The sequence below is a fragment of the Balaenoptera borealis genome (assembly GCF_965194805.1).
Source record: "Balaenoptera borealis genome assembly, chromosome: 3".
NCBI lineage: Eukaryota > Metazoa > Chordata > Mammalia > Artiodactyla > Balaenopteridae > Balaenoptera > Balaenoptera borealis.
Window position 1 is genome coordinate 118,734,920 of NC_138866.1, and position 14,626 is coordinate 118,749,545.

A 14,626-nucleotide genomic window follows, 5' to 3' on the forward strand; every position below is an offset into this window, starting at 1 on the left:
CATATAATATATGCATTGTTTTAGAGCCTCAATAAGCTGTGAACAGTATAATCTAAGTTATTAAACACCTATTAAATCACTGCACTTCCTAATTAATTAGAAATCATTTCTGTATTGGGTCTTCATGACAAACTGAAGTAAGGAAAAAAGTGTATGTATATTTTTAGTCCCAGATAGATCCCTTTCTTTTGTTACATAAAGGATATGGCTTTTGTCCTAGACGTTGGACTATTATCATGAAGATGCCAGAATTTTACAATTTTTTTCCTTCTTACCAACAGACTTATAACTTATCTTTACAATTAGAGGTGTATTTTTGTTTCTAAGTTTAGTTACTCTATAATTATTTGGGCTGAAATATAGTCATCAGATGTATAACTTTTTAAAAACACTCAATATTTGAATTGATTTGGCATATATCCAGTTTTCCTAGGTTTAGCTTTCCTTTTAAAGTCGTACTGCCTTTAATAGAAGCTCAAATTCTTTTTGAAAATCTGATGAAATCATCTCTTAAGTATGTGTAGTACGTGATCCATACAGTTTCTAGTACCGTTAAAATTGCTCTTTGAAAAACCAATCTGTTTCTAGTTCACATTCAATACATGAGTCAACAATAGAACAACATATTTTGTTATTTTAAAAAGTTTTTTTCTGAAACAGGTTATACTTAATAGGTACTAAATCAGCATCGACTGAGCAAAAGAGTTTAATATGCTTATTAATCCAGCTATTCTATAAAGCTAGTAATCAAGGTTCTGAATTTCATTTTTAGTTTATTTCTCCTCATTACCTCTATTCAGCCTTTAAATATTAAGAATAACTATTTTCCAAATTGTAAAATATACTTTATTTATTTATTTATTTATTTAAAATCTTTATTGGAGTATAATTGCTTTACAATGGTGTGTTAGTTTCTGCTTTATAATAAAGTGAATCAGCTATACATATACATATATCCCCATGTCTCCTCCCTCTTGCATCTCCCTCCCACCCTTCCTACTCCACCCCTCTAGGTGGTCACAAAGCACCGAGCTGATCTCCCTGTGCTATGTGGCTGCATCTCACTAGCTATCTGTTTTACATTTGGTAGTATTTATAAGTCTATGCCACTCTCTTACTTCGTCCCAACTTACCCTTACCCCTCCCCATGTCCTCAAGTCCATTCTCTACATCTGTATCTTTATTCCTGTCCTGCCCCTAGATTCTTCAGAACCTTTTCTTTTTTTTTTTTTTTAGATTGCATATATATGTGTTAGCATACGGTACTTGTTTTTCTCTTTCTGACTTACTTCACTCTGTATGACAGACTCTAGGTCCATCCACCTCACTACAAATAACTCAATTTCATTTCTTTTTATGGCTGAGTAATATGCTTGTATATATGTGCCACATCTCCTTTATCCATTCATCTGTCGATGGACACTTAGGTTGCATCCGTATCCTGGCTATTGTAACTAGAGCTGCAATGAACACTGTAGTACATGACTCTTTTTGAATTATGGTTTTCTCAGGGTACATGCCCGGTAGTGGGATTGCTGGGTCGTATGGTAGTTCTATTTTTAGTTCTTTAAGGAACCTCCATACTGTTCTCCATAGTGGCTGTATCAATGTACATTCCCACCAACAGTGCAAGAGGGTTCCCTTTTCTTCACACCCTCTCCAGCATTTATTGTTTGTAGATTTTTTGATGATGGCCATTCTGACTGGTGTGAAGTCATACCTCATTGTAGTTTTGATTTGTATTTCACTAATGATTAGTGATGTTGAGCATCCTTGCATATGTTTGTTGGAAATCTGTATATCTTCTTTGGAGAAATGTCTATTTAGGTCTTCTGCCCATTTTTGGATTGGGTTGTTTGTTTTTTTTGATATTGAGCTGCTTGTAAATTTTGGAGATTAATCATTTGTTAGTTGCTTCATTTGCAAATATTTTCTAGCATTCTGAGGGTTGTTTTTTCGTCTTGTTTATGGTTTCCATTGCTGTGCAAAAGCTTTAAGTTTCATTAGGTCCCATTTGTTTATTTTTGCTTTTATTTCCATTCCTCTAGGAGGTGGGTCAAAAAGGATCTTGCTGAGATTTATGTCATAGAGTGTTCTGCCTATGTTTTCCTCTAAGAGTTTTACAGTGTCTGGCCTTACATTTAGGTCTTTAATCCATTTTGAGTTTACTTTTGTGTATGGTGTTAGTGAGTGTTCTAATTTCATTCTTTTACATGTAGCTGTCCAGTTTTCCCCGCACCACTTATTGAAGAGGCTGTCTTTTCTCCATTATATATTTTTGCCTCCTTTATCAAAGATAAGGTGACCATATGTGCGTGGGTTTATCTCTGAGCTTTCTATCCTGTTCCATTGATCTATATTTCTGTTTTTATGCCAGTACCATACTGTCTTGATTACTGCAGCTTTGTAGTATAGTCTGAAGTCCGGGAGCCTGATTCCTCCAGCTCCGTTTTTCTTTCTCAAGGTTGCTTTGGCTATATGGGGTCTTTTGTGTTTCCATATAAATTGTTCAATTTCTTGTTCTAGTTCTGTGAAAAATGCCACTGGTAGTTTGATAGGGATTGCATTGAATCTGTAGATTGCTTTGGGTAGTATAGTCATTTTCACAATGTTGATTCTTCCAATCCAAGAACATGGTATATCTCTCCCTCTGTTGGTATCATCTTTAATTTCTTTCATCAGTGTCTTACAGTTTTCTGCATACAGGTATTTTGTCTCCCTAGGTAGGTTTATTCCTAGGTATTTTATTCTTTTTGTTGCAGTGGTAAATGGGAGTGTTTCCTTAATTTCTCTTTCAGATTTTTCATCATTAGTGTATAGGAATGCAAGAGATTTCTTTGCATTACTTTTGTATTCTGCTGCTTTACCAGATTCATTGATTAGCTCTAGTAGTTTTCCGGTAGCATCTTTAGGATTCTCTATGTATAGTGTCATGTCATCTGCAAACAGTGACAGCTTTACTTCTTCTTTTCCGATTTGGATTCCTTTTATTTCTTTTACTTCTCTGATTGCTGTGGCTAAAACTTCCAAAACTATGTTGAATAATACTGCTGAGACTGGACAACCTTGTTTGTTCCTGATCTTAGTGAAAATGGGTTCAGTTTTTCACCATTGAGAATGATGTTGGCTGTGGGTTTGTCATATATGGCCATTATTATGTTGAGGTAAGTTCCCTCTATGCCTACTTTCTGGAGGGTTTTTGTCATAAATGGGTGTTGAATTTTGTCGAAAGTTTTCTCTGCATGTATTGAGATGATCATATGGTTTTTCTCCTTCAATTTGTTAATATGGTGTATCACATTGATTGATTTGCGTATATTGAAGAATCCTTGCATTCCTGGGATAAAACCCACTTGATCATGGTGTATGATCCTTTGAATGTGCTGTTGGATTCTGTTTTCTAGTATTTTGCTTAGGATTTTGCATCTATGTTCATCAGTGATATTGGCCTGTAGTTTGCTTTGAGACATCTTTGTCTGGTTTTGGTATCAGGGTGATGGTGGCCTCACAGAATGAATTGGGAGTGTTCCTCCCTCTGCTATATTTTGGAAGAGTTTGAGAAGGATGGGTGTTAGCTCTTCTCTAAATGTTTGATAGAATTCGCCTGTGAAGCCATCCAGCCCTGGGCTTTTGTTTGTTGGAAGATTATTAATCACAGTCTCAATTTCAGTGCTTGTGATCGGTCGTTTATATTTTCTATTTCTTCCTGGTTCAGTCTCGGAAGGTTGTGCTTTTCTAAGAATTTGTCCATTTCTTCCAGGTTGTCCACTTTATTAGCATATAGTTGCTTGTAGTAATCTCTCATGATCCTTTGTTTTTCTGCAGTGTCTGTTGTTACTTCTCCTGTTTCATTTCTAATTCTATTGATTTGAGTCTTCTCCCTTTTTTTCTTGATGAGTCTGGCTAATGGTTTATAAGTTTTGTTTATCTTCTCAAAGAACAAGCTTTTAGTTTTATTGATCTTTCCTATTGTTTCCTTCATTTCTTTTTCATTTATTTCTGAAATTTCATTTCATAAATTTCATTTATTTCATTTATAATCTGATGTTTATGATTTCCTTCCTTCTGCTACCTTTGGGGTTATTTTGTTCTTCTTTCTCTAATTGCTTTAGGTGTAAGGTTAGGTTGTTTATTTGAGATGTTTCTTGTTTCTTGAGGTAGGATTGTATTGCTATAAACTTCCCTCTTAGAACTGCTTTTGCTGCATCCCATAGGTTTTGGGTCGTCGTGTTTTCATTGTCATTTGTTTCCAGATATTTTTTGATTTCTTCTTTGATTTCTTCAGTGATCTGTTGGTTATTTAGTAGCATATTGTTTAGCCTCCATGTGTTTGTATCTTTTACAGATTTTTTCCTGTAATTGATATCTAGTCTCACAGTGTTGTGATCGGAAAAGATACTTGATACGATTTCAATTTTCTTAAATTTACCAAGGCTTGATTTGTGACCAAGATATGATCTATCCTGGAGAATGTTCCATGAGCACTTGAAAAGAAAGTGTATTCTGTTGTTTTTTGATGGAATGTCCTATAAATATCGATTAAGTCCATCTTGTTTAATGTGTCATTTAAAGCTTGTGTTTCCTTATTTATTTTCATTTTGGTTGATCTGTCCATTGGTGAAAGTGGAATGTTAAAGTCCCCTACTATGACTGTGTTACTGTCAACTTCCCCTTTTATGGCTGTTAGCATTTGCCTTACATATTGAGGTGCTCCTATGTTGGGTGCATAAACATTTACAATTGTTATATCTTCTTCTTGGATTGATCCCTTGATCATTATGTAGTGTCCTTCTTTGTCTCTTGTAATAGTCTTTATTTTAAAGTCCATTTTGTCTGATATGAGAATTGCTACTCCAGCTTCCTTTTGATTTCCATTTGCATGGAATATCTTTTTCTATCCCCTCACTTTCAGTCTGTATGTGTTTCTAGGTCTGAAGTGGGTCTCTTGTAGACAGCATATATATGGGTCTTCTTTTTGTATCCATTCAGCCAGTCTGTGTCTTAGTAGGAGCATTTAATCCATTTACATTTAAGGTAATTATCAATATGTATGTTCCTATTACCATTTTCTTAATTGTTTTGGGTTTGTTATTGTAGGTCTTTTCCTTCTCTTGTGTTTCCTGCCTAGAGAAGTTCCTTTAGCATTTGTTGTAAAGCTGCTTTAGTGGTGCTGAATTCTCTTAACTTTTGCTTGTCTGTAAAGCTTTTAATTTTCCGCCAAATCTGAATGAGATCCTTGCTGGGTAGAGTAATCTTGGTTCTAGGTTTTTCCCTTTCATCACTTTAAATATGTCCTGCCACTCCCTTCTGGCTTGCAGAGTTTCTGCTGAAAGATCAGCTGTTAACCTTATGGGGATTCCTTTGTATGTTATTTGTTGTTTTTCCCTTGCTGCTTTTAAAATTTTTTCTTTGTATTTAATTTTTGATAGTTTGATTAGTATGTGTCTTGGCATGTTTCTCCTTGGATTTATCCTGTATGGGACTCTCTGCACTGCCTGGACTTGATTGACTATTTCCTTTCCCATATTAGGGAAGTTTTCAACTCTAATCTCTTTAATTATTTTCCCAGTCCCCTTCTTTTTCTCCTCTTTTTCTGGGACCCCTATAATTCATATGTTGGTGCGTTTAATGTTGTCCCAGAGGTCTCTGAGACTCTCCTCAATTCTTTTCATTCTTTTTTCTTTATTCTGCTCTGCGGTAATTATTTCCAGTATTTTATCTTCCAGGTCACTTATCTGTTCTTCTGCCTCAGTTATTCTGCTATTGATTCCTTCTAGAGAATTTTTAATTTCATTTATTGTGTTGTTCATCACTGTTTGTTTGCTCTTTAGTTCTTCTAGGTCCTTGTTAAACGTTTCTTGTATTTTCTCCATTCTGTTTCCAAGATTTTGGATCATCTTTACTATCATTACTCTGAATTCTTTTTCAGGTAGACTGCCTATTTCCTCTTCATTTGTTAGGTCTGGTGGGTTTTTACCTTGCTCCTTCATCTGCTGTGTGTTTCTCTGTCTTCTCATTTTGCTTAACTTACTGTGTTTGGGGTCTCCTTTTTGCAGGCTGCGTGTTCATAGTTCCTGTTGTTTTTGGTGTCTGCCCCCAGTGGCTAAGGTTTGTTCAGTTGTTTGTGTAGGCTTCCTGGTGGAGGGGACTAGTGCCTGTCTTCTGGTGGTTGAGGCTGGATCTCATCTTTCTGGTGAGCAGGAGCACGTCCGGTGCTGTGTTTTGGGGTATCTGTGACCTTATTTTGATTTTAGGCAGCCTCTGTGCTAATGGGTGGGGTTGTGTTCCTGTCTTGCTAGTTGTTTGGCATAAGGTGTCCAGCATTGTAACTTGCTGGTCATTGAGTGGAGCTGGGTCTTAGCATTGAGATGGAGATCTCTGGGAGAGCATTTGCCATTTGATATTTTGTGGTGCCAGGAGGTCTCTGGTGGACCAATGTCATGACCTCGGCTCTCCCACCTCAGAGGCACAGGCCTGACACCAGGCTGGAGCATCAAAACCCTGTCAGCCACACAGCTCAGAAGAAAAGGGAGAAAATAAGAAAGAAAAAATAACATAAAGTTATTAAAATAAAAAATACATAATAATTATTAAAAATAAAAGAAAAATTAAAAAGTAATAAAAAAGAGCAAAAAAAAAAGAAAGGAAGAAGAGAGCAACCAAACCAAAAAACAAATCCACCAGTGATAACAAGCACTAAAAAAGCATACTAATAAAAAAAGAAGAAAAAAAAGAAACACACAGATAGAACCCTAGGACAAGTGGTAAAAGCAGAGCTATACAGACAAAATCACACCAAGAAGCATACACATACACACACACAAAAAGAGAAAAAGCAAAATATATATATATATATATATATATATATATATATATATATATATATAAAAGAAGAGGAAGAGAGCAACCAAATCAATAAACAAATCTACCAATGATAATAAACTCTATATACTAAACTAAGAAAAACATAATACCAAAAGCAAATTAGATACAGAAGGCAAACCCCAAGTCTACAGTTGCTCCCAATGTCCACCCCCTCAATTATAGGATGATTCGTTGTCTATTCAGGTATTCCACGGATTCAGGGTACATCAAGTTGATTGTGGAGATTTAATCTGTTGCTCCTGAGGCTGTTGGGAGAGATTTCCCTTTCTCTTCTTTGCTTGCACAGCTCCTGGGGTTCAGCTTTGGTTTTGGCCCCGCCTCTGTGTGTAGGTCGCCTGAGGGCATCTGTTCTTCTCTCAGACAGGACGGGGTTAAAGTAGCAGCTGATGAGGGGCTCTGGCTCACTCAGGCCAGGGGGTGGTAGGGGTACGGAATGCGGGGCGAGCCTGTGGCGGTAGAGGCCAGTGTGACGTTGCAACAGCCTGAGGCACACCATGTGTTCTCCCGGGGAAGTTGTTCCTGGATCACAGGATCCTGGCAGTGGCGGGCTGCACAGGCTCCCGGGAGGGGAGGTGTGGATAGTGACCCGTGCTTGCACACAGGCTTGTTGGTGGCTGCAGCAGCAGCCTTAACATTTCATGCCCGTCTCTGGTGTCCGCGCTGATAGCCGCACCTTGCGCCCATCTCTGGAGCTCGCTTAGGCGGTGCTTTGAATCCCCTCTCCTAGCGCACCCCGAAACAATGGTCTCTTGACTCTTGGGCAGTTCCAGACTTTTTCCCAGAATCCCTCCCGGCTAGCTGTGGCTCACTAGCCCCCTTCAGGCTGTGTTCACACAGCCAACCCCAGTCCTCTCCCTAGGATCTGACCTCCGAAGCCATAGCCTCAGCTCCCAGCCCCCACCCGCCCCGGCGGGTGAGCAGACAAGCCTCTCAGTCTGGTGAGTGCTGGTCGGCACCGATCCTCTGTGCGGGAATCTCTCCGCTTTGCCCTCTCTACCCCTGTTGCTGCGCTCTCCTCCATGGCTCCAAAGCTTCCCCCCCGCCACTCCCCATCTCTGCCAGTGAAGGGGCTTTCCAGTGTGTGGAAACTTTTCCTCCTTCACAGCTCCCTCCCAGAGGTGCAAGTCCTGTCCCTATTCTTTTGTCCCTGTTTTTTCTTTTTTCTTTTGCCCTATCCAGGTACTTGGGGAGTTTCTTGCCTTTTGGGAAGTCTGAGGTCTTCTGCCAGCATTCAGTAGGTGTTCTGTAGGAGTTGTTCCACAAGTAGTTGTATTTCTGATGTATTTGTGGGGAGGAAGGTGATCTCCACGTCTTACTCCTCCACCATCTTGAAGGTCTCCCTCCGTAAAATATACTTTAAATTCATCAAAAATCACATAAATTTTCATTCCCTTTAAAACAACTAAATCATATGGCAGATTGCTACTAAATTTTGACCTCACCTTTTTCGTCTCTCTAAAATCAGTAAAACACATTTAAATATATCCTTATTATAAAAATACAAACTGCATTTCTCACAAATGACTTCTGGTCCTGATCCTGGCTTTGTCACTGGCTGTGTGACCTTGTATAATTTACTAAACTTCTCAGAGTATTCATTTCCTCATTTCTAATATTAGAGTTTTACCGGAGATGCATTCTACTTTCCTTTTTAACTCCATGATAGTTTCTCTTTGTGCATTTTTTATTTACTTCTTTAGTCTAGGTCCTTTCTTTGTTTTCAGAAGCATTTGTAATGGCTCACACCCTAGAATACATATTTGTGATCTGTTTGACCTTCCTTAATTCTAATATAATGTATATACTGATCAGGATAGGCTAGATTATATTACAGTAACAACTTATCTAACCTCAGTGGATTAAATCCACAAAGTTTATTTCATGCTCATACTGTCAGTCTGCCCATAGTATGTGATCTGGGAACTTTACTCTGTGTTGTCCTCATTCCAGGACCAAGGCCTTCAAAGTACCCAACCTCTGAAGCTTTGCAAATTCTACAGTAGAGGTGAGAGAGAGAATAGCTGTGTCATCATTGTCTGAAATCTTCCACCCAGAAGTAAACACATGTCACTTTTGTTCATATGACATTGACCAAAGCAAGTCACATGACCTCAACTGACTTCAAAAGGGCATGAAGTGCTATCTCACAATGTGGCCAGGATGTGGGAAGACACAGGAATATTTGACGAACAGCTCTTATGACTATCCATTATATTTTAAATCAAATGTTAACTTCTGGTAGAAGTATCAATTAGTACTACATTTATGGAGGGCAATTTGCAAACATATCAAAAGCCCTAGAAATATGTCTACCACTTGATTTAGTAGTTTCAGTTTTAGGAAATTATTGAACAGATATATAGAGATGTACATTCAATAATTCATTCCTTGAATATATGTTTATTGAATATCTACTATGTAATGGGGAGCTGACATGGTCCATACCTTCATGGAGCTATTTGCAGGAAAGGGGAGAGATAGTACCAGAAATAATTTAAATGAAACAGGTTAAGTGCTGTGATTGGCAAGTATAGGCTGGTATGAAAGCATACAGGAAAATTTCTTCTGACGTGTTTTCCAGTTGACTGATTCTCTCTTCAGCTGTGTAAAATCTGCTCTTCAACCCACCTCCATTAAATTTTTTATATCAGTTTTTGTAATTTTTTATTTCTTAAAAAGTTCTCCTTCAAATGTACTGAATTACTTTTTAAATTTTCTATCACTGAAGATATTTTCAAGTTTGTCTTTTATGAAGAAATTGTTTTCTCAAATTGTGAGATCATTTTGAATGCCTACAAATCTTTTGGTAATAAAAATTAAAACTTACATGGTTATAATTTACTTTATTAAAATTTGCCAATCTTCAGGGGGAAAAAAACATGATCCAGATTGTGTATACAGATTGCAACATTTAAAAATTTGCTCATAGTGAGTATTGTAAGGTGATACAGAAATGATAATATTTGAGTTAGGGTGTTAAGATTATGACTGATTTTTAAAATTTTTTCTAAACTGTAATGTTATTACAGTAATATTATTTCATAGTTTTTAGAATGGAAGAAATTAGCCTGGCCAAATCAACTTAAAAACAAAGTAAAAGTAATGATATAAATGGAGAATAATTTATTAATATCAGTGGAGAGTTTTTAAAAACTTTCACAGTTGTTTTGTCATTTAAAAAAAACCTCTGATTTGCAACCATAAATAAAGATTGTTAGGAGTATAATTTTTATCCTTTTTATCTTCATGATAGCAAGTTTGTTAAGTCTCTCCATGTGGAACTACAGTACAAAGAAAAACTACAAACCTGCTTCCCCTTTCTTTTTTCTCTTCTCATTCTTTTTTCTTTCTTGTATTAGTTAGGTTTATCTCACATCAAGAGTGCGGAGCAGAGTTAAGAATGTACAGGTTTCTTTTAGAATTAAGACGGAAGAAGAAAATAAAGAGGAACATACTAACTTTTTCTTTGAGGGCATATTTTCTATTAGCAAGTAGTATGCCTCTCACAAAGAAAATCAGACTTGGAGAACTGAAGATATTTAGCATAAAAAAGGTTGAATACTTAATAATACTTTTTTACATTTTTCTTTTAGGAAGAAGAAAGGCGTATGGCATCTGTTGTAGCCAAAAAAGAGGAAGAGAAGAAGCGAGAAAGTCATAAGCAATCTTTGCTTAAGGTATTTTCTCTGATGTCTACATTCATATATGTGCACATGCACTCACACACACTGAAGCTAGCTAGCTAATCAGCTAGAAAAGTAGTTTCTAAACTGTAAATTTTTCATTCCTATCAATAGAGTGTTTTTAATAAACAAACACCCTTAAAACTTTTATAAGTTACTACCTATAAACAAACTTGTACTTCTGAAATACAATATAATGTACATTGTAAAACACATGCAAAAGCTAGAAATTGTAAAAGAGATTAAAAATAAATATAACAGAAGTTATAATTTTTTCCACACCAGTACATCACCGTGTGTATCCTCATGGCATGTGCATTTCATTTTGGAAACCACTGTAGTAGACTGTCATCTTTAGTGATATATTTTAATGAGCTCTGCTACATGGGTTTTTTTTAAATGATGGCTTTTTGCATTTAAAAAATTTCTCCATTAGCTTCTCTGATATAGAGGTGGTAAAGATTTTGAGGAGTATAGGAATTAAAGGTTTTTTTAAACTGGTTTTAAATTATTTAACATATCAGATGTTACTTCCCTTAAAATGTTTTCTTTAAAAATATTTTATATTAACATAACAAAGTATAATAAATAAAGACAGCTTAAAGTTTATAGTTCTTATTATGATTCTACTATGTTCTGAAACTAAGGATATCACCCTGATTATCATTACTCATTCTTGTCTTGTGTAGGTGCTTTTCTTTTTAAAATTAAAATGGCATTCAGAATTTTTAAAAATGACTAATAGGGATACAAAGTTGTATCTTAGGGAACTTACTGGGGTGATGGAAATGTTATGAGTTAACAGATATATGCATTTGTCAAAACTGATCAAAGAGTACACTTGAACCTGTGTATTTTACTCTATGAAAACTACTCCAAAATTAACAAACAAAACAAAACAAAACAAACTTGGTCCCAAACCCTCTCAGCTCCAGGCTGCTACTTCAAAAGTAATTAGAACTGTTACTCAGTATGCTAAAATTTTCTCACCTGCTGTTATTGGTGATTTAACTCTCAGGCTTCCAGTGTAAGTAGAACCTAGTATAGGCAACAAATCGTACTTGACTCCATCTTTGAACTGAACATTCTTTGTTATATACCCAATTCAGCTGCTTGTAACCATCAGTGTTTTTGGAAATATGCCATTAAATTTTTAGCTAACATGTTTTTTAGATGTTTGGAAAATTTTTATGAAAACTTCAGAAAATACCTAATGCTTCTCTTGAAGTCACTAAATAGGACTCTTTAATTATGAGGGTTATTTAGTTTTAAAATTTTTTAGTAAGAGGAAAAGTATAGGAAATCAGGAATTCTAGCTGTAGCTCAGACTCAGGGTCATGATATCAAAGACGCTCAGCCTTTACTGGAGATTGTTTCATGTGACAACACATATTGATCATTAAGAAAATGGGATGTGTGGTTATAGAGGGGCAGGAAGAGTGTATGGACCTGTATCTTCAGCCTTATCGCTTTTCTATCTTTCTATTTTCTTTTCAAACTTGGAAATGAATGGAAGTGATAGTTATGGGATATACTGGTGTGGTATTGCTCGGACTATAAAGAATAGACTCAAGTGGCAGAAGCTGAAAGTTGGCATCTTCTAAAATAATTGTCACTTTAACACAGACTTGGCAAATTGCCGTCTAGCTATAGTCATGATTGTACTAATATATGCCAAATGCATCCATGATCTTTGAGCATGAAATTTTTGGGGTGTACCCCCTTTTGCCTTACAGAATCTCTAGGCTTTCTTTTGCTCCTCTTTTTTGCTCCACAGACACCTAGAGCCCTTGTTTGGCCCCCTAGCCAACCAGCAATCCCCACCTGACCCCAGACTGCACTCTTGTTTTAAAATATGTCTTCCCTTTTCTTGGCCTCGGTGAAAACATCCATTTTCTTAGTCAACCTGGTGTTGATCTGATTTTAATAACCCAATTAAAGAAAGCTTAACTTTGGGATTGGTATAGGAAAGTGTTTGCATTTTCAGAGTATCTTGTTATAAGTTTGTTAACATACTCAGTGGTGTAAACTTTTGTGCCATTTTTCTAAGCATCGCTATATCTACCTCATTAAGAATATTTATTTTTGCCGACTCCAAGTCAGCCAGAAAACCAAGTGCATGGAGCCAGCATGATAGCCATCCTCCATTTACTCACTGCCCCTGCCCCTTTCAAAATAACCTTGGTACTGAGTAAAAATAGTGGTATTGCTTAGATTAAGAATTGGGTTGTCCCAGTCATCTGCAAATAACTGAAATAGAATTCTTTAAGGTAAGGTGCCTTTTTATCATAGATTTGGGGGAAAAATTTATAGTAGAATGGCAGATTCCTACTTGCTTTAGATAAGAAGGACATACGTAAAATGTCAAAAAGGCTCAGAAGTATATACATATTAAGTATAACCCATTTAATTATATAAACAAATTTGAAATTCCAAGCAATAGAAAAAAGAACCCACGCTAAAAACATTTTTAAATGCAGAAATAGAACTTTAAAAATGTTTAGTTTTAATTAAGCTTTGTCACCACTTTTCATTCCTATCCAATGCCACTCCTACATCTAAAATTTTAGACAGGCAAAGAGGTGGAACTAAACATAAGTATTCTGCATGTGTGAATACACCGAGGGAATGGGCAAAGACTCTTCCTAACAGCCTTCACTGGCTCCAAAGAGAGCAGGTGAATCAGTATCACACAGATGATTTTTCACTGGATGATTGTTTTCTAAGTAAAGAGAAAAGGGAAAGTGTCCATTTTCAGCACTCTGATTTAATCAATATGCCATTTAAAAATGTTAACTTTTGATAATGGATAATCTAGGATGCTACTAGTTATCTAGAAATATTTCAACCTAGTACAATTTCATTTAGTAGTCTATGTATGATTATTAACTTTCAGACATTGTAATTTATGCTGTGAAGCTTGGAACATTGATCAAACTCTCTCCTTCCTCCCTTTCCCCCCAAAGTATTCCACCATATTTGCCATAATTATTGAGTAGGAAAATTAAAATATCATTAGTTTTTTCTTGCTGTGTTTAAACACAAAGGCATAATTTTCTGTCTAATTAAAACTTCACATAACGCTTGAATATATAAATTTCTGTCAAATTAAACTTTCAAATAGTGAATTTTCTTATCTCCAATGGAAGTAATTATTGTTTGTATATAATTTGTTAAGGATGATAGAACATCGTTGAGATGGTTGATTGCATAGGTTAAATAAAGGCCACTTATACTGTGTTTTAGAATACATATTTGGTAGCTACTTTTAAGTAACATATTCCTTTTAAAGGTGTGATAAGTAGTACAAACAATATGCTTCTTGGACTCTTCTGCTACAAAAATTACATTGTGTAATTCTTGTCCCAATGAACTTTTTCATAGGAGAAGAAAAGGTTAACAATTAACAACGTAGCTCGAAAGTGGGACTTGCAACAACATCGCATTACCAATATTGCTACAAACCAAGATAGAAAAGATTCTGACTCTCAGGACCACTGTCAGAACGATGGAAGCACCATCTCTGCATTTCCAGAGGAAACAGGGTATGCAATGGTATTCTTTCCAGATACTACTATCTTTGGAGAACTGAATTTGGAGCAGAAACAGGAAAACATTTGACATATAATTATTTTAAGATAGTTTTCTTAAGAAAACCTACTGAAATTAGCAGTAGGTTTTAAAAGTTAAGATGGAAATATTGAAAATATAAGCTGACCCCGAATTTTAAAACCCTTCAGTAGTTTCTTATTTTTCATAGGAATAAATCTAGATTACTTAATATAGCCTGTGAGACCCTCTACCCACCTCACCTATTTTATCCCATACCATCAGCCACTTTATTCTTGTGCTGCAGCCTCAGTGATTTCCAGTTCAGTTACTTCCTACTTCAGAACCCTTTTCTTACAAACAGTTTGCCCTACTTCCCTCACCCTACCCTGGCTAACTACAACTCAGCCTGGAGGTCTTAAATTTAAACCTCACTTCCCCTGAAAAACCTTCCCTAACAACTTCCCGGAGACTAGGCTAGATCAGATACCTTTTTTTCTCCCAGTACT

The 14,626-nt window shown here is 36.2% G+C and overlaps 1 protein-coding gene and 1 long non-coding RNA gene across 9 annotated transcripts in view; one reads left to right on the top strand and one right to left on the bottom strand.

The window, feature by feature from the left end:
* The window catches only part of LRRC49 (leucine rich repeat containing 49), a 127,366-nt gene that overhangs the window by 83,184 nt on the left and 29,556 nt on the right, over positions 1 to 14,626 (top strand). For all 8 annotated transcript variants that reach the window (XM_082383572.1, XM_082383566.1, XM_082383567.1 and 5 more), the window contains 2 exons: positions 10,479 to 10,562; positions 13,953 to 14,113. In XM_082383572.1, coding sequence (XP_082239698.1) covers positions 10,479 to 10,562; positions 13,953 to 14,113 — 245 coding nt within the window. The remainder of the gene's footprint in view (positions 1 to 10,478; positions 10,563 to 13,952; positions 14,114 to 14,626) is intronic.
* Positions 435 to 14,626, bottom strand: part of LOC309624905 — a 62,318-nt gene continuing 48,126 nt past the window's right edge. The window contains exon 2 of the long non-coding RNA XR_014242200.1: positions 435 to 1,565. This is a non-coding gene — a long non-coding RNA (uncharacterized lncRNA). The remainder of the gene's footprint in view (positions 1,566 to 14,626) is intronic.